At 37.3% G+C, this 21,065-nt stretch overlaps 2 protein-coding genes across 2 annotated transcripts; both read left to right on the forward strand.

The window, feature by feature from the left end:
* Nucleotides 1-4,915: 4,915 nt before the first annotated feature.
* LOC107076435 (trace amine-associated receptor 13c-like) lies at nucleotides 4,916-5,932 on the forward strand. Its single transcript, XM_069185739.1, has one exon. The coding sequence runs from the start codon at nucleotides 4,916-4,918 to the stop codon at nucleotides 5,930-5,932; it is 1,017 nt and encodes a 338-aa protein (XP_069041840.1).
* Nucleotides 5,933-17,682: 11,750 nt separating this feature from the next.
* Nucleotides 17,683-18,699, forward strand: LOC138225488 (trace amine-associated receptor 13c-like). Its single transcript, XM_069185742.1, has one exon. The coding sequence runs from the start codon at nucleotides 17,683-17,685 to the stop codon at nucleotides 18,697-18,699; it is 1,017 nt and encodes a 338-aa protein (XP_069041843.1).
* The last annotated feature ends 2,366 nt before the right edge of the window (nucleotides 18,700-21,065 follow it).

Raw genomic sequence — 21,065 nt, forward strand, 5'->3', positions numbered from 1 at the left:
CCGGATACTATTATTTTGCTTGCGGTATTATAGGAGAATTTACGGTAACTAGCGGTATTTACCGGTAACTCGCGGTAGACTGCATACAGCACACCGGAAAATAATGCGGTATCGCCCGCGCATTTTGAATGGCTGCATCTGTACATGTACTGTACATTGACATAGTTATTCATGACCAGAAAAGCACAGTAGAGCAGACAACACCACACAATGTACACTCTATGTTACAAAATGGTACATGTGTAATTGGAATCAGTTGCAATCAATGAGATTACGTCTAAGCTCATAAGGCTGGAAAGGGTTACAGAAGCATTTCTTAAGTCCTAGGCCTCCATCAATCCACAGTCATTCAGATAGTGTACAAAAGGTTTATTTTTTAGAATTTCAAAACCTTGGATGGTATGACTCATGGACTCATTCATAGTATAATCAAAACGCCCCCCCATCCCCACCAGTTCTCATTTCCCGACATTCCACACATGCAAATCCCATGAAGTCATATCCACAGATACACCGAAACAGTCATGTCAGTGAACTGCAGTGTGATCGTATACTGTATATACTGTATATACAGTATGATACCATATGGTTTCAAAGCCACTACAGTACAGTATATGTGAAATATTCTTCTTAATTGAAATTTAAAGCTATATTTCCCAGTCCTGAAATATCCCTTAAGACAAAATATATATTTTCTTAATGCAGGTGTAAATCTGATAGAAACACATCACATTTGCAACAAGCTAAAGTAATAAACTATTTTATGTATCCAACTATGTAAAAATATAGCCAAAAGGATCGCTCTAAAGGTTAATTCCAAGCTCAAATTGTCTTCTCTATAATTCTTAAGCTTCCAGCTCATTCATGGCCATTTATTATTAATATAATAATATAGTGATGGAAAAAAGAAACACAACATTTTCTGGAATGAGATTACTATAGTTACAGCATACAGTATGTACTTCAGTTGTCAATTTGTTTTAAGTCCTCTGACCAGCAAAACACCTTGTGCAGTGAGGCATTGCAACTTGCCAATCACACGAAAGCTTGTTAAGTGCACTTTCACCCAACAAGGTCCAGGTGGAACAATGCCTGATCTGGTCACCTTTAAAAAGGCCTTAATTCAAAGTTTAGGTCACAGCAAGAAAAAAACTTGGTCAGTTTTCTGTGCACTCCATACTGCCTCGAATGTCACCAGAAGCAATGGAGAGGGCCATTGGAATAATGCAGGAAGGCATGTGATGTGCCGGTGTTGGCAGACACTATGGAGTAAGCCGCTGCACAGTGTCCTGACTCCAGAAAAGGTTTCAGCAGAGTGGCAGGACAAATGACAGTCCAAGATCTGGTCGCCCCTAAGTGACCACACCAGAGCAGGACCGACACATCAGACTGATCCATCTGAGAAATTTTTTCAGATCTGGCACCTGTACTGTTGCTGAAACTGCTGGCAATGCCCAGCTCAGTGACAAGACAGTGAGGCTCCATGCTGCTGGCCTTAGGGCAAGGTGACTTATTAGAGGCCCTTTGCTCACACCTCCTAGGCTTCACACCCAACTGACTTGGGCCAGACAGAGGCTGCGATGGACTCATCAGCAGTGGCATCAGGTCCTCTTCGTGGATGAGTTACTCTTCAGCCTGTTCAACGCAGACGGGAGGGCCAGAGTGTGGAGGAGGAGGTGTTGCATTAAATCTTCCATCAGTATATATTTCGTATTGCATTTAAATTGGAACGTTTTTACAAGTATAAAAAGAGGCAATACACAACATGTCTCCTCTATAACTCTTCAGTTTACAGAAAAATTCCCCCAAAGCCACAAGACATTGCCAATGCCATTCTTGTGTCTAATTTCCAGGGAGTAACTCTATAACAAAAGGGAACAGCGCATCCTTGATTATGGTTAATCAATACGTTTGGTGTCTGGTGGAGTTTTAGCACTCACTTTTCTGTAATTTATACAGAACCGTGACGTCTCATGAAGGTTTGGTACCAATAAACAAGGGAAACTCCATGGACTTGCTTGTTAGAACTAAACCGTGCTCCTGGAATGTATCACCTTCTGCAACGCTTCTAGTTTAACAGGATTTACAGATGCAGCCATTCAAAATGCACGATACAAATCTGTACCGGATGCAACTACCCAGAAGCCACTGCGACGTACAGGAGCACTTGTATTGCATTGGTCGGTAGTGAAAAGATTTAATCATTTAATCTCTTTACTGTGCACGTTTTAATTCGCTTAGTATTGAATATTTATATGGAATTTTACAACTAAAGTGAAATTTTAGTAGCTGAGCATAAAAAGAAGAGGAGCATAATGCATCTGATGATCATAAATGATATTAATTTAGGAACATAAACATAACATATAAACTGTATATGGCTGGTATTGGTAGTTTAAAGAAAAAATACACACCAGTATTACACTTTCTCCCTGAACATTTTGAGCATCAAAGTCTTACACGTGGTTATTTCGGAAACGTTTTTACGTGCTCCTTCTGACCATATTAAGTTTATATACTTTGTGGAATGTGATAATGTTTTAACCTTTTCTGCGAATACGCTCATTATCGGAGTAAACAAGAATTTTATTAATAGGGAATATAATATGGTATCGCGTATCTAAAGAAATTAATAACGATATAATTATATTCATATACTCTAACTCAAACAGTAGTATAAGACTTTCTACTGATATATGTACATCTGTTTCAATGCTTTCTATGTGGCTTGATGTCTTAAGTGACTGACTTATAAGGTCTGGCATTCGAACCCAGCTATCGCCATGAGTTTCTTTTAACAAATAAAAATTTCTTTGAAAAACTAAAATAGCAAATATTATGGACACTACTGTATTTTGACATTTTTTGTATTTTTTATATTTCTAAATATACAACATGTTCGAAGCAAAGTCATTTATTAATAACAACGAATAATTTCAAACTACTACTGATATTATAATAATAAACTTTATTTTATATAGTACCTTTAAAGGTGGCTTCTCGAAGTGCTTTACAGAACGAGAACAACAATAAATAAAAACAATACACAAGATTAAACACAATTACAATATACAGAGGAGACAGTGGATGGTGGTACTAGCAAAAGCAGAGGGGTGAAGAATGGAACCCAGCTACCCACCTGAACATATACAGTACTGTATGTATAATACATTTATGAAGTTCGGGGATGTTATGCTCCTGTTATTTTTATGCTCAGCTAGCAAAATGTCCCTTTAGTTGTAAAATTCTATATTAATATTCCATATTAAGCAGATTTAAGCGCGCATAGTTGAGAGCTTAAATGAAGCACTCATTTCACTAACATCTAATCTCAAGTGCCACCTGTCGATCATCTTTGGCCACTGAATCACATGCCATGGTAAAGTCCTAATAACTCGTTACAGGGTTTTAACATGCATTCTGAATGGCTACATGTTATTTATACCTGAATACTTTTACTGAATCTTTTACAGCTTTGTAATGTTTGCTAATGTACCTCAGATCCCAAATATGTGTTAATTAAAGATTATTGCCCAGTATTGTTGTTGAATTCCCATTGCAGGCTGGTCCTGTTTTTTAATTGATGTACAAGAACTCTACTGTTGCATTTCTGTCTACACACAACTCTTCATGCATTTTTTCTAACCTCTTCCAGCGTTCTCCACATTTCATTACTTGTACGTAAGGGGGATTGTAACAGCACTGATCTTAAGCCAGTGCTGCAGTTTCCTCACCCAGGTGTGTTAGTGCTAAATATTTTTGTATGGTATCCCTTTGTATTCATTGGCTAATTTCAGCATAACTAAATGTTAAATGAGCATCCAACATCTCATAGTGAACAGGAAATAAACAGAAAAAGACAGTAAACAACAGAAAGTGTAAGATATTTAAGTACATGAATTAAAATAAAAACGGACCACAGAAATGCAAATACAGTAAGTAAAATCCTAAGAGAGAATGCATAGTACAGTCTCATGCTTTTGAGGAGGCCATGATTGGTAAGGGCCAATGGGAAATTTGATCAGGACACCTGTGTAACACCCCTACTCTTTTCGAGAAACACCCTTGGAATTTTTAATGACCACAGAGAGTCAGGATCTCAGTTTTACTCCTCAGCCGAAGGACTGCGCCACTTTACAGTATGGAGTCCCTGTCACTATACTGGGGCATTAGGACAAACAGACTGAAGGGTGAGCACTCCTTACTGTTTCCTCTAATACCTCTCCCAGCAGAAACCTTAGTTTTTTTTTCCCAGGAGGTCTCCCATTCAGGTTCTGACCAGGCTCATACCTGCTTAGTCTCCCATCTGCCTAACTTCAGTGGGCTGCCAAAGGTGAGATGCAGGGTGATATGGCTTCTGATGAACACATTTGAGACAAAATCTCTAAATAAAATTATTTTTAAAATGTATTATCTTAAATCTTCTTTACCTTAAAATCAATGATATCACACCGCATACCTGTACTGCATATTATACCTCTGATTCTAATGGATACTTCCAATTATTTCAGTTTTATATCTATTGTGTTCATTTCCTTTTACCATGTTTTTTTTTCTACACACAGAGTACACAAAACATTTTTCCACCAGAATGTTTCCACCAGTTTTTTTTTCTAATTTTCTCCTACAGTTCATTCTGTGTGGGGGGGCTGCTCTGTTAGCATCCGCACATAAGCTCAGGAGAATAGAGATTAACAGGACAAATAAACGATCATTGAATTCTGCTAACAGCAGGTGGAGCCAACAATGCCACTTATGTTATAAATGTCACAACACCATCATAGCAATTTCCAGACACTGCAAAACTGACAACCTGTTTTTATTACAAGCTTATGATCATATCTTTATTACACAGGCTAGAATTTTGAATTGTACAGAACTCAGAACAGTCTGAATTTTAAGCTATCTTTATACAATGGAACAGTCAGAATTACAAGCAGTTGGATACTGTTTTGAATCTAATTCTTCCTGCCTGAAGCAAGTCCGATCTCCGGCTGTGTATGTGGTGATGTATATTTCTGCAGTGGCAGTGGTGATGCTGACAGTGTGTGGAAACCTGGTGGTGATCATCTCTATCTCTCACTTCAAGCAGCTCCACACACCAACCAACTTCCTAATGCTCTCCCTGGCTGTGGCAGATTTTCTAATAGGAGCAGCTGTGATGCCTTTCAGCTTAATTTTATTAGTAGAGACCTGTTGGTATTTTGGAGAAATAGTTTGCATAATTTATAAAATCTTGTTTTATATCTTCACTTCTGTTTCAATTGGTAATGTGGCATACATAGCTATTGACCGCTATTTAGTTGTTTATTACCCATTACTTTATTCTACTAAAGTCACAGTTAATGTTACAGCTGCTGTCATATTGCTTATTTGGCTGATATCAATACTGTATAATTTTGTATTCATGTATTTCAATGGAAATATTGGTGGTACTGAAAAGCTAAATATTTGTCTTGGAGACTGTGTGCTTTTTGTAACTAAAGGTTGGGTAATATTTGATGTATTATGTACATTGATTTTGCCTTGTTCTATAATGATAACATTATATTTCAAGATTTTCATAGTTGCTCGAAAGCATGCACGAGCAATCAGCTCTGTTACAGAGCAAATGCAATCAGCAGATGGAGGGAATAATAAAATTTCCCCAAAATCTGAATGGAAAGCTGCAAAAACATTAGGAATATTAGTGATTGTATTTCTTCTCTGTTTGGTGCCGTATTACATATGCAGTCTCGCTCTTGAAAATGTGGACCGGTCCTCTTTAGTACTTAGTGTTCTGAGTTGGTTTTTATATTTTAATTCTGCTATCAATCCTATCATTTATGCTTTGTTTTATCCCTGGTTCCAGAGGTCGGTTAAACTGATTGTTACACTTAAGATATTTAAAATAGAATCCTCCCTGATAAATGTGTTTTCTAAACATATTTAAATTTGCAGTCTTATCTTTCCACAGGTAACCTAAATAATTAGTTCAATTCTGCAACTGGAGCTAACCTTTTCAGCATGGAATAAACCTTTACTTGTCCCTTTGCAGCCTACACGGCTACCTACTTGAACTAATTCTGTTTATTGTAATTGTATTATTTTGAAGCTGATTTTCATCCTTAAGATATTTAAAATAGAATCCTCCCTGATAAATGTATTTTCTAAAGAGATTTAAATTCAGTCTTCTCATTACATCAGAAATATAAATTATGACATTATTTTAATTTATTAAATGAATGTTTTTCTGTACAAATTTATTTTTAAAGTATTTTAATTATAATTCTTATTTTATATTAAATTTATACTTGATTACACTTTATCCAATATTGTACTATAAAAACCTGCTCATGGCATCTATACTGATTGTCAGTGCAGATTTGTAAGTTTTGAGAGGTATGATTAATCCAATTGATTCGTATAATTGAACTGGAGTGTTTCTCTTGGAGTTTTACATGATAACTTTGTAGTTTAAATGTCTTTAAAGAAGTGTTTATGAACAGTTGAGCTCCTGGGGATGCTACACATGAACTTTGATTTCAATTTTACATCCCCACCTTAAAATGTAAACTAGCACTTTATATATATATAAGGATTTATATATTCAATTTTTATATTTAATTTTAGGTAATACTTTAACATGGGTTTTGTGCAGTAACATACATGCAACCTAAAACTGAACTACAATTAATTTTATGTTTAAAAATATTTTTTTAATATATCTATGCTTTTTGTGTTCTGTTTAATTGTAAAATACAGTACCTGTGTATTTTTTTAATGTTTATGAAGTGAAAACCTCTGATTTTAAAATAAAGAAATGAAAAAAGCAGCATTTGAATACCCCAGTCCTACAGTGCTTTTCTTCCTTCGCTGTCTTTATCTCATTTCATACTGTTTATTATACAGTATGAAGCCATCCTGAACACTACACTCTCTAGAAACTAACTTTTGCTAATATGAAAAACGAATTAAAAATGTATTCGGCTTTGAAGGTTCATTGATGTGCTTTTGAAGATTTATTTGTATTTTGTTTCTGTGGTTTTAAACTATTTTGTTCACTGTGTTTGTGGTTTGCTGTTTAAAATCAATGTATCTCTTTTGGCAAAAAGCATACTTCTATACAGATTCATTTCTATCAGTATTTAGTTCTCCTTTGCCAAATAATCACTCAGAGAGAAAAGCAACCTAAATGATTAATATTGATAAAACATATTAATTAGAAATCAAGTTAATCTTTGCAGAAATAAAGATCTGTGCCTAGAGATGTGATTTTATTTGTTAGTTTTTTTTTATTTTTACTGGCTAAGCTTTTATTTAAAATTCATATTCTTAACATAAAAATGACCTAAAACATTATTTTTCTTTGTAAAGAATCAATTAGAATGTCTCCCAAAATGTTGTGGTTTTGTATGTCATTTAAAAATCCACTACGTGTGAATTCATAATGTAAATTTGAAAAAGATTAATTATCCATTGCAGAAAAAACATTTCAGTGTTCAGTTCCTACATTGCCTGTCTTTCTTCAACATCTTTATCACATTTAACATATATCACATTTAAAAAACATATTAAAAATGCACTGTGTATTGGAAGAGTTTTGTGGTTTGGACTTCAGTCACTGTACCTCTTTTGCCACAAACACACACAGAAAGGTGCATGTCATAAAGTGTCTTTCTGTGCAGGTACATTTCTATCAATATTGTAGTACTTGTTAGCATGATAATCCTTCCAGTAGGGCAGAGAAGTTAGTAAAATGATAAATATTGATAAAAAAGTGTCAATTATAAGTAAAAGCTTAATCAAATATAAGTATTTTTTCGAGTTAAAATCATAATATGAGGAACTTGCATTACTGCTAAACAAGGTGTGGTAAACTGCAATGTGTTTCAGCTTGCTGTGACAGTCACAGTTCCGCGCGGGGTCGTGCCCCCCAACGCCCCCTTACCTGGGGCACGATCCCAGGTCTCCGGCATAACGCAACAGGGCGCCAACCGCGTGAGCTAAAGGAGACCTCCCCCAGCCCAGGCAGCTGAGGACCCTGCTACGCGCAGTGAGGGCGCTGACGTCACCACACCAGCTCCGCTACACCAGCAGCTGCCGTACAGTCCACAGGTCTGCAGAACTCCGCTACATTACCACCTTTAGCACCTCACTGTCCATAGAAAATCGATATAGTCTCGTGGCTCTCGCGGTTCATTAGATGTTTGTGAAATGGTAGCTTCATTTAATCTTTTGTACCACTTCTTTAAATTAACTTAATATAGAATAGTAATATGGAAATTTTGAAAATTAAAATAACTCAAGTATAACAACATTTCTGATTGTTATTAACTATATGTATAGAAATATGAAAAGAAATACAATACATTTGTATAGCTGGTAGTGGTAAAAATAAAATAAAAAATAAGGTACACAACAGTATCCATCTTCCATATTCCACCATCTTCATAAATGTTGCATTTAATTCTTTTACCAGGTCACTAGTTTTGGTTTTTGGTTGTTTTGGAAACATTTTAACATGCTTGCTTTAACTGTATTTTGCTGTATACTGTAGATTGTTGGAATTGAAAATGGTTCTGTGTTCAATTCCTGGCCAATGCATAAGGTGTGCTTTTAACAAATAGAGCGCCTTTCTTTAATAGTAAAATATAATATTTCATTATTTTTGCATGTATGTTATATATTGTTAAAATGAAAAACATTCAATAAACAGGAATGAGTTAGCAAAACATGAATATTCTCAATTGTGGGATTAAAAATTAGTTCTACCAGTTGCTTGGAGAAAGCAAGAAAATGTAAAGATGCTCTTGCACAGAAAACACAATTTTATGTGCATATTTGCTTTTAAATACTAAACATTAAAGCAACTATATATATTATATTTTTAGACACTTGGAATTTTTCTTCGTATCTCTACCTTGTAGTTTCAAAGTTGGCTTTCGTTATTCGAAATGTATGGAATAATTTGCATGCTATGTAGTATAGAATTTCCATAAAAAGAACCTTTATAAAAAGAGGGACAGGTGTATATATCACAGTATCTTAAATATTAAAATACTGAGGGTGGGGATGAATCTTTTGCATAGGAGTGCCAGTATTTTCTGTGTGTTTGTGTCAATAGTAAAATTAAATCTGTCTGCAATATTTTTATGTAAACAAGCGTACCTTATATGATTCATCCTAAGGTGGAGGCACAATTATAACGTTTAGAGAAAATGGGAATTTTGTCTTAAACTGAACACAGTGAGTGGGAAATTCCAACAGTTCCAGAAAGGAAAAGCTGGCAATTAGTGCATTTGTGAAGATTTTAAAGTTACGATAAATCCTGTACTCCACTGTGTTCATTACCCTTTACTTCATATAGAAGACATTTTTGCAACATCAGTACAGGTGGGCATGCTAGGAAATAGTAGTGAGGACTCTATGCATAAAACCAGGGTGATCTCCAGAGGTATAGTCGATATAACAATCCAAGGTCCGAAAACCGAAGGTAAACAAGCAGGTGCAAAAGTAAAAAAACCAGAAGCGGAGCCGTAAGCCATGAGGAAGCCGAGATTCGAAACCAGAACAATAACCGAAGTACCAAAACCATCACCAGGAGACGTAATCAGAGAATAAACCAGGGTCAGGAAGCCAAAAACCAATTAGTAAGTTATAAGAAAATCGAAGTAGCTCTAGCCAGGAAATCCCTAATACTGAGCACAGGGAAGAGTGTGAAGCAGCATTAAACAGGCTGGGGTAAATGGGCTAATTGGGACGGCTTCCAACACCCCAGAGGATTGATTGAAGAGACACCGGAGGAAACCAGCAATCAGTTGTCGGTTCAAAATGTCCTTTTCAGGAACCTAGGAGCGCTCCTTGGGCCCATAGCCCTCCCAATCAACGAGATAATGTAACTTGCCACGGAACCAGCGAGACTCCAGTATCATTACAGTAAATGCTGGGAGTCAATCAATAGTCCGGGAGGGTGGGGTCTAGAAAGGGGAGATCTGTGGAAAGGTTTGAAAAGGGAAACATGAAAAGTGGGGTGAATCTTCAACAAACAAGGGAGGTTTAAGCAATATGTTACCAGGGTCATTTGTGCCAGAATACGAAAGGGACCTATAAAGCGGGGAGCAAGTTTGTGGGATGAGCAATGAAGGGAAAGGTTGTGGGCCAAACCAGTCGCCCACACCTGAGCTGGGGTGCAAAAATGCGGTGTATATTTGCAGATGTCCTTTGGCAGATAGGTGCGAAAAGAGAGCCGATTTTGCCGTTTTCCAAATTTTCCAAAAGTTGCAGATGAAATCTTGTACAGATGGTACCTGGATCTCTGGAATGGTATCAGGGAAGAGAGAGGGTTGGTAGCCAAGAGAACACTGAAACGGAGACATACTAGTAGCATGTCTAGTATGAAGTGGAGAAGGAATTGTGGGCATATTCCGCCCAGGGGAGTAAGAAACCCAGTTGTCCTGCATGGTAGAGATGTAAGCTCTGAGAAAAGTCTAAAGTTCTGAAGTATGTGATGTTTGCCCATTAGCTTAAGGGTGGTATGTGGAGGAGGCTCCGAGAGCTTTGAAGGCATGCCAGAACTAGGAAACAAACTGCGGACCCCAGTCCGAGACAATGTCCTTGGGGATTCCATGGAGTCTGAAAACATGCTGCATGAAAGGGTTGCGAGTTCATGGGTGGTGGGCAAAGAGGGCAGAGGAACAAAATGAGCAGGTTTCGAGAGCCAGTCTATGATAACAAGGACAGTGGTGCAATCCTGGCTGACAGGGAGGTCAGTGATGAAGTCTACCAAGAGTTGGCTCCAGGGGCGCTCTGGACAAAATCCTGCTAGATGGGATGATGTGCTCCAGGGGTTGTTGCACATTAGGAGGTTCATGGAGGCAAGAGAGGGCATCCGCTTTGAGGTTCTTGGTACCTGGTGTGTAGGTAATTATGAAATTGAACCTTCAGAAAAATAAAGACCACCTTGCTTGCCTGGAACAATGATGTTTAGCCGACTGAAGGGAAGAAAGGTTCTTATGGTCAGTGAGAATGAGAAAAGAGTGTTGTGCCCCCCCCATCCAGTGTCTCCACTGTTCAAGTGCTAACTTGATGGCTAGGAGTTCATGATCTCCAACATCTTAGTTCATCTCAGCCGTGGTCAACAAAAAAAGCACAAGGATGCAAGATGCCTTTGTCGTCGTGGCACTGAGAGACAACGGCCCCAACACTGTGGCTTGAGGTGATAACTTCAACAACAAAAGGAGAGGTAAAAAGGCCCTTTAAGTGTTGGAAGGCGTCATCGCCTTGAGGGGTCCATTTACCCTGTTGCAGGCCCTTCCAGGTGAGGGCCGTAATAGGAGCCACTAAGGAACTAAAATTACGAATAAATCTCCTATAAAAAATTGCAATACCCAGGAAACATTGTACCTGTCTTAGGGTTTTCGGGGTTGGCCAATCCGTAATTGCAAAGATCTTGCTTTTGTCCATTGTGACCCCTTGCAGTGAGAAGATATAGCCCAGGAATTGGATCTTGGACACATGAAAAATGCATTTTTCCTTCTTAACATAGAGCTTGTGACGAATCAGACGAGACTGGACCGCTCTTACTTGAGAGATATGTTCCTGCAGGTTAGTGGAAAAAATCTAAATATCATCAAGATATACAAGGAGGCATTTCTGAATGAGATCTTGAAAAAACATTGTTCATACATGACTGAAAGACCACACGTGTAACAGAGCTTTCCTTCAAGATAGACTAAGCCCAGGCATATTTTCAAATGGAGATTGAAGATGCATCAAAGAAACATTTGACAATACTCACAAAGGTCTGTTTCAATACAATCTCCTTGTTTTTGGGGTTCTGTTGGCCCCAGCTCTATGGCTGTGGGTGATTTATCAAGTCCTGCAAGGAATTCCAGGTACACAGTTTCTGGACTGACGGGGAAAATGATAGAGAACACTTGGGAAATTTAGAGACACTACTTACCAGACTCAGAGAGTGTGGATTGAGAGCTAATAAGGCCAAGTGTGAATTTCTTAAAAGTGAAATCTCATATTGTGGTCATATGATTAACATACATAACCTTTGTACAGTAGTCACAGGAAACAATGGCAGCAGTGTTTAGAGCACCCCAACCATGATCTTACCTGTGGTTGGTAAACTATTACCACACGTTTTAATCGAACCTGTCAACAGTTCTTCATCCCCTAAATGCTCTGCTTCAAATGGGAGTAACTTGGAACTGGTGTGAAAGCAGCAGTAGAGCTTTCCAAGAAATGAAAAGATTGATCGCATCAGTGTTTGTGCACTTTGACCCATCTCTGCCCATCAGACAGGCATGTAATGCTTCACCTTTCAGTATTGGTGCAGTCAATCACAAGCTTACACAAGTATCACACAAGCTTACAGATGGCACTGAAAGACCAGAGCTGTTTGGTTCCAGATCTTTAACAAAAGCAGAACGTGGTTATGCCCAAATGGTCTGTGAAGGTTTGAGCTTTGTGTGGGGTGTAAAAAAATTCCACATTACCTCCCCTTAGTGACTGAACACCATCCTTCGGTGTCCATTTTTCAGCCATAGAAAGATGTTCCAGTAATGGCTACAGCATGTCTTCAGAGGTGGGTGCTTTTTTGAGGGGCTCATGTTTAAAAGATCAGATCACTTTATTGGACATATGCAATTTCTTGCACTAGGAATTTGTCTTTTCGCATACCCCAGCTTGCTCTTCATGAGACACACAGATAGGGAGAGAAGCTTGGGTCAGAGCGCAGGGTCAGCCATTTATATGGCATCCCTGGAGCAGCTGGGGTCCAACGGAGTAGGATTCATCTGCTGGCCGTGGGAATCAAACCAGCAACCTTCCATCATTCATGTCAATTTAATAAATAATAAAGAATCCTTACACTTATCTTACGCTTATACAGATCTGTGCTGGACACTCCACTCAAAGCACTTTTCAGGTAATGGGAACTACCCTCCATCATCACCAATTTCTAGCCCCACCTGTTTAACGTGACAGCAGACAAAGTTTGCCAGTAAACGCATTATACAACAGCTATTAGCGGGGAGGAAAACAGAGTAATGAAGCCAATTCATAGACGGAGATTATTAAGAAGTCATGACTGGTAAAGGCCAGGAGAAAATTTGGGCAAGACTGTTGGGAAACACCCCTACATTTTTCAAGAAAAGCTCTGTGATTTTTAATGACCTCAGAAAGTCAAAAACTCAGTTTCACAGCTCATTTGCAGAACAATTCGTTTTTACAGTATAGCATCCCCATCACTACACTGGGGCATTGTGACCCACACATTAATTTAGGAATATAAATATATTATAAAAACTATATATGGCTTGTGGTTGTAGTTTAAATAAAAAATACACAACAGTATTCCTTTCTTCATAAACATTTTATGCATCAAAGTCTTTTACTCGGTCTCTAACTGTGGTTATTTTGATGTGCTCGTTCTGACTATTTTAAGTTTATATAATTTATAAAAAAGCAATAATGTTTTAACCTTTTCTATGAATACTTGCCCTTGTTATTGCAGTAAAAAAACGCATACTTTTTAGAATCTGCTTAATAGGGAATATACTACGGAATCACGTCTAAAGAAATTAATAACGATTTTAATTGAAGGATCTAAATATATTTATATAGTTCAAAGTATTACCATATTCCACTTTTTTTGTAAACATCTGCATCAATATGACCGGCCGAGTGGCCAGTAGGCACAATTGCTTCAGCGGCTGTTTATGTATTCCATTGCAGCTATGTTATGTAAAGCAGCTCCGTACCTCATTAAGAAATAGTTGTCACAAAGGCTAGGAGTGTTACACACTGCTGTGTTTGATATGTAGAATAGATAATTTTTGGGGGTGAGGATGCACCTTCAGTAGCATGCCCTCTGTTGTGTTTGTCTCTCTTTAACATAAGACAATCAGCAATCAAAAGTCCTGTTGTTTCTAAACACTTGTTTTTCCATACTGTAGTTTTGAAACTTGAACAAAGACATACAGTGTGATGCTGTGTAGTTTTAAAGCCACTACAGTACTGAGGTCCTAACTCAGTACTTAAGAACTTCAGAAAGAAAACACAACGTTTCGACCATGGAGCCTTCTTCAGGTGTGGAGCGGAAATGTTGTGTTTTCTTTCTTTTCTTTTCAGCATAGAATTAACCTATTACTTATTCTTTTACATTTCATTATGTTGGGAGTCTATCCAGTTAAGTCCCTCGTATAACCCCAAGAAAATACAGATTATTTAAACAAACTGTTGAACTTGAACTTGAACTTTATTGCCATATGTAACCGGTACATGTACTGGTACAATGGAATTCTTACTTACAGAAAGTCTCTCGATTGTAAAACAAGCGTAAAAACACAAAGTGCAAACAGTGCATCAAGACAATATACAAACAAACAGTAGACAATGTACAAGTAAACATGTAGACAGTTTGAATGTAAACAATACAGACGTGTAAACAATGACTGGAGATGTGCAATAGATAAGAAATCATAAAGAGGTAGATGGTGATGGTGTAGGTGTGGTCTGAGGGGGATGGCTAAATGTGTTCGCCAGTCTCACTGCTTGTGGATAGAAGCTATTGAAGAATCTAGTGGTAAGTGTCCATATGCTCTTGTATCTCTTGCCTGAGTACAGTGGGGTGAAGAACTCATGCCCGGGGTGGTGACTGTCCTCTGTGATGGCCTTTCTTTCTCGAGAAGAGGTGTTGCCGTACCATATGGTGATCCTGTTGGTGAGGATGCAGCGATAGAAGTTCACCAACACAGGTACTGACATCCCCCATCACTTGAGGCACCTCAGGAAATAAAGGCGCTGCTGAGCCTTCTTCATGATAGAGTCAGTGTTCACTGTCCAGGTTAGATCTTTAGAGATGTGAATTCCCAAAAACCTAAAGCTGGTGACTATTTCCACTTCCGTTCCATCAATACTGAGTGGGCTGTGAGTGTGGCCTGTGTCTCCGAAAGTCCACTATTAGCTCCTTTGTTTTATTTACGTTCAAGTCCAGGTTATTGTTATGACACCACCTAAGCAGCTGTACGACTTCATCCCTGTAAGTGGACTCATCATCATCGCTGATCAGACCTATTATAGTGGTGTCATCCGCAAACTTAATTGCTGTATCTTGCTGTGCAGTCGTGAGTGAACAGGGAGTACAACCTTGGACTCAGACAGCAACCTTGTGGGGTTCCAGTGCTCAGGGTGAGTGGTGTTGATGTTTCATTGCTTATCTGCACCACCTATGATCTCTTGATAAGAAAGTCCATCAGCCAGTTGCAGACAGAGTTGCACAGACCTAATCCTCTGAGCTTTGTCACCAGTTGACTGGGTATGATGGAATTGAGTGCTGAACTGTAGTCCACAAACAGCATTTTCACATACGAGTTCTTAGTGTCCAGGTGTTCCAAGGCTGTATGTAGAGCCAGGGAGACAGCATCATCAACTGATCTGTTGCTCTGGTAGGTGAACTGCAGGGGGTCCAGGGACTCTGTGATGGAGGAGTTGATGTGTGACAACACCAGCTTCCCCAGGCATTTCATCACGTCAGATGTTAATGCTACTGGGTGGTAATCGTTCAGGCACATCACTTTTGCCTTTTTGGGGAGTGGAACAATAGTGTTTTTTTAAAGCAGGTGGGGACCATGGACCGTGACAGGGAGGAGTTAAAGATGCCTGTAAACACTGTGGTGAGCTGGGCTGCACATGTCCTCAGGAAGCGAGGTGGTATTCCATCAGGCCCTGCAGCCTTACAAATTTTCACCCTGCTCAGAGTCTTCTGTACATCCTGCTCTGAGAGTTTCAGAACAAACTCACCCTGCACGCTTGGGGTCTTCTCAGCAGTGCCCGTGTTCAGAGCATCAAAGCGGGCATAGAAATGGTTCAGCTCGTCAGGCAGGGATGCGTTGTTCGTGTCAATCTCCTGGCTGCAGCCCTTGTAGCCTGTGATTGACTGTAATCCCTGCCACAGCCTCCGGGTGTCAGCGCACTGCGTTTCAAGCCGCACTCTGTAGCTTCGTTTGGCGCATTTTATGGCTTCCTCTAATGCATACCGTGATTTCCTGTACAGTTCATTGTCCCCTGATTTGAATGCGGTGGGTCTATCTTTTATTTTATTGCGAATGTCATTGTTGAACCACAGTTTCTGATTGGAGTTAACACTCCTCTTGTGTTATAAATGTCACACCACCCCCATGTACTTTTCATGTAATTTTACTTTGTTCAAGTAAAGAAAACTGGGAAAATATATAAATTACACATTTAAACTTTTCATTCTTGAAATTCTGTGATGTAATAAAATACAACAAAATTGTTTTTTTGTAAAATTGTAAATGATTCAAACAAAACCTATTAACTTATTAATACTTATTAACTGTTATGCATATTAAAATGATAAATTCATGCCCTTTATAATTATACATTTCAAATTTTCACAGTAACAGTATATTTTACACTTCCAAATGTTCAGGAAATAAGTTGATTAGAGATTATGCTGTTTTAAAAATTCAAAGTGTTAAAATAAGGTTTTCATACGTTTGAAATCAGGGTTGAAGAAAGCAGAAATAATAGGATTAAGAGAAGAATTCAAATATATTCACCAATCAAGAAAGGTTTTTGACATATTTTAGGTAACAATCTATACATTTGTTCAGTACTGAAGAAGGTGAAGAAGATAAAATTTCACCCAACCAACCCCCTGTGCTTTCCGTTGATTTACAAAGTACTGAATCAGCTTGTTCATTCAGTCCTTACCGGTTTATTTTGTCTCGTTTTTTAGCCATTTTTTTCACTGTCTCCTACAAAATTCTACCATTCCCAAGGAGAGCAGAGTGATGAAGTCAGTTCATAGATGGGGATTATTAGGAGACCATGAATGGTAAAGGCCGGGGGGAAATTTGGCCAGGAGGCTGGATTTACACCCCTACTGTTTTTGAGAATCACCCTGGGATTTTTAATGACCACAGAACATCGGGACATTGGTTTAACATCTCATCCGGAATAGGGCGCCTTTTTACAGTATAGTGTCCCCGTCACTATAGTGGATCATTAGGAGCCACACAGACTACAAGGTGAGCACCCCTTAATGGCCCCACTAACAACTTTACAGCTATAACCTTAATTTTTCTCAGGAGGTCTCCCATTCAGGTACTGACCAGGCTCATACCTGCTTAGCCTCCCACTTGCTTAGCATAGTGGGTTGCCAATCGTAAGTTGCATGGTGATATGGCTGCTAATGTACACATTTAAGACAAATATGTGGCTAGGGTCTCTAAAAGTGATTTTTTAAGTTTATTTGTGGTCAGTTCCTTTCACGATGTTATTTTTCCACACACAGAACATAAATCGTTTTTCTACCAGAATGTTTCTGTCTTTTAGTTATTAAGTTTACTTCAAAATTCAGATTTTTCTCTAATTTTCTTGTACAATTCATTCTGTGGATGGGTGCTGTTCAGTAAGCATCCACACATAAGCTCAGGAGAATTGAGAATAATAAGACAAATAAACTATAATCGAACAGCAGGAGGAGCCATCAATGCCTCTTAAGTTATAAATATCACACCACCATCATAGAATTTCCAGACACTTCAAAACAGTGGAATCTGTTTTTTATTACAAGCTTATGATCATATCTTTATTACACAGGCTAGAATTTTGAATTGTACAGAACTCAGAACAGTCTGAATTTTAAGCTATCTTTATACAATGGAACAGTCAGAATTACAAGCTGTTGAAAACTGTTTTGAATCTAATTCTTCCTGCCAGAAGCAAGTCCGATCTCCAGCTGTGTATGTGGTGATGTATATTTCTGCAGTGGCAGTGGTGATGCTGACAGTGTGTGGAAACCTGGTGGTGATCATCTCTATCTCTCACTTCAAGCAGCTCCACACACCAACTAACTTCCTAATGCTCTCCCTGGCTGTGGCAGATTTTCTAATAGGAGTAGCTGTGATGCCTTTCAGCTTAATTTTATTAATAGAGACCTGTTGGTATTTTGGAGAAACATTTTGTATGCTTTATAAAATCTTGTTTTTCATCTTCACCTCTGTTTCAATTGGTAATGTGGCATACATAGCTATTGACCGCTATTTTGTTGTTTGTTACCCATTACTTTATTCTACTAAAATCACAGTTAATGTTACAGCTTCTGTCATATTGCTTATTTGGCTGATATCAATACTATATAATTTTGTATTCATGTATTTTAATGGAAATATGGGTGGTGTTGAAAAGCTAAATATTTGTCTTGGAGACTGTGTGCTTTTTATATCTAAAAGCTGGGTAATAATTGATTTATTATTTACATTGATTTTGCCTTCTTCTGTAATGATAACATTATATTTCAAGATTTTTGTAGTTGCTCGACAGCATGCACGAGCAATCAGCACTGTTACAGAGCAGATGCGTTCAGCAGATGGAGACAATAATAAAATTTCCACAAAATCTGAATGGAAAGCTGCAAAAACATTAGGAATATTAGTGATTGTATTTCTTCTCTGTTTGGTGCCGTATTATATATGCAGTCTCGTTCTTAAAAATGTGGACCGGTCCTCTTTAGTACTTAGTGTTCTAGGTTGGTTTTTATATATTAATTCTGCCATCAATCCTATTATTTATGCTTTGTTTTATCCCTGGTTCCAGAGGTCGGTTAAACTGATTGTTACACTTAAGATATTTAAAATAGAATCCTCCCTGATAAATGTGTTTTCTAAACATATTTAAATTTGCAGTCTTATCTTTCCACAGGTAACCTAAATAATTAGTTTAATTCTGCAACTGGAGCTAACCTTTTCAGCATGGAATAAACCTTTACTTGTCTCTTTGCAGCCTACACATGCAGACACAGCTACCTACTTGAACTAATTCTGTTTATTGTAATTTTATTTTGAAGCTGATTTTTATCCTTAAGATATTTCGTATAATTGAACTGGAGTGTTTCTCTTGGAGTTTTACATGATAACTTTGTAGTTTAAATGTCTTTAAAGAAGTGTTTATGAACAGTTGAGCTGCTGGGGATGCTACAGATAAACTTTGATTTCAATTTTACATCCCCACCTTAAAATGTAAACTAGTACTTTATATATATATAAGGATTTATATATTCAATTTCTTTATTTAATTTTAGGTAATACTTTAACATGGGTTTTATGCAACAGCATACATGCAACCTAAAACCAAACTACAATTAATTTTATGTTAAAAATATTTTTAAAATATTTCTTAGCTTTTTGTGTTCTGTTTCATTGTACACATACAGTATGTGATACTTGTGTGTTTTTTAATTGTTTATGAAGTAAAAACCAAAGGTCTGAAAATAAAGAAAAGAAAAATAGCAGTATTTGAATACCCCGGTCCTACAGTGATTTTCTTCCTTTGCTGTCTTTATCTCATTTCATACTGTATATTATATGAAGCCATCTTAAACACTACAATCTCAAGAAACTAACTGTTCTCAATATGAAAAACCCATTAAAATGTATTTGGTTTTGAAGGTTAATTTATGTACTTCTAAATATGTATTTTTTCACCGTGTTTGTGGTTTTCTGTTTAAAGTCAAGGTATCTCTTTTGGCACACAGAAAGGTGCATGACAAAAAGCATACTTCTGTACGGATTCATTTCTATCAGTATTTTAGTTCTCCTTTGCCAAACAATCCTTGCACTAAGAAGCAACTTAAATGATTAATATTGATAAAATGTATCAATTAGAAATTTAAAAGTTAATCAATGCAGAAAGCTTGCTAGCTGGCTCACGCTTATGTATTTGTTTTATCTCACACTGCTTGTCTTACTTTTTTTAAGCTGTAATTTAACTTGTTGTTGCTGCTGCTGTTCTGTGTTTATGTTTTCAGTGATTTCTTTCATGTCTTTGTATTGGAGCACACATACAAAGAAGCATTTCATTGCACTTTATATATGACAAATAAACTCAACTGAACTGAACCAAATTCTTTAACTTGGTCATTTGCTGTCATTATTTTTTTAAAGTTTTGAGATGCTAATTTTAACTACATTTCCCATGAACACTTGCAAGGTTCAAATTAAAAACAATAAACATATGATTAAAATTATAACTACTTATAAACCACCTAGGCTGGGTGGGACCTGTAGCTCCCAAGGGAGCAGAACCGTGGATTGCTGGGAGGTGTAGTTTATGTGGATAGTAGAACGACTGGGCCATCTAGATTTGTGTTTTATGGTTTATTTTCATAAACTCAAGAAAGAGAAATACTGTGGCATAATTTCTTTGACAATCTGTTATAACTGTTAACATTTCTAATTTATTTAAGTAATTTGATTCAGTATATATACTGAAATGAATAGAAATATTCAGCAATATATGTGAAAAAAACACTTCAGTGCTGTTTATTTGCCTGATGCCAAGTGCAATTAAATGCTTAGGTAGGATAAGTCAAATCCTACTTAAATGATATTGAATTTGAATTGAAAATTGAAAATGAATTTTAGTGTTATGTTTTGATTATGAAGTCTGCTGCTAATCAAAATATTTTTATTTAATATTTTATTTTGCAATCCCTAAACATAATTCAAAAGCAGAAGTTTCACTTTATCATTTGAAATAAATGTATTTCTGGATGGAGTTGGGCGTGTTCTAAAGAGATTACAGATTGGTCAGCCATGAAATTAATATTTCAAACCCATTGTTACTTACAGTACATATGATATCTGGTGAGTTTCAGCATTCACTTTTCTGTAATCTGTAATCTTTTCTGTTTCAGCTAAATGAGGCAAATATAAAGACAAATCAGTCAGGATCTCTGAGTTTAATAAGTGAGCTCTAGAGTCTAAAATATTTCACATATCAAGACTGTCAACATCTACACAGTGTACATTAATAAACAACATAATGAGTCACTGGTTCACTCAAAGGTGTAACACACCTGTCTTCACTGTTATGGTACAGTTTCAACATATTCATAAGGTTTCTTTAGTTACTGGCAGTTGTAAAAATACCCCTTCTTTCCTCTTTTGTTTGAGTTAAAGAATTCTGTGAAGAAATCCTTAATAAAAAAAAAACATGTACTGTATGATAATTCAGATATACACACTCACACCAGAGCCAATTTT

The sequence above is a fragment of the Lepisosteus oculatus genome, chromosome 2, assembly GCF_040954835.1.
Source record: "Lepisosteus oculatus isolate fLepOcu1 chromosome 2, fLepOcu1.hap2, whole genome shotgun sequence".
Classification (NCBI taxonomy): domain Eukaryota; kingdom Metazoa; phylum Chordata; class Actinopteri; order Semionotiformes; family Lepisosteidae; genus Lepisosteus; species Lepisosteus oculatus.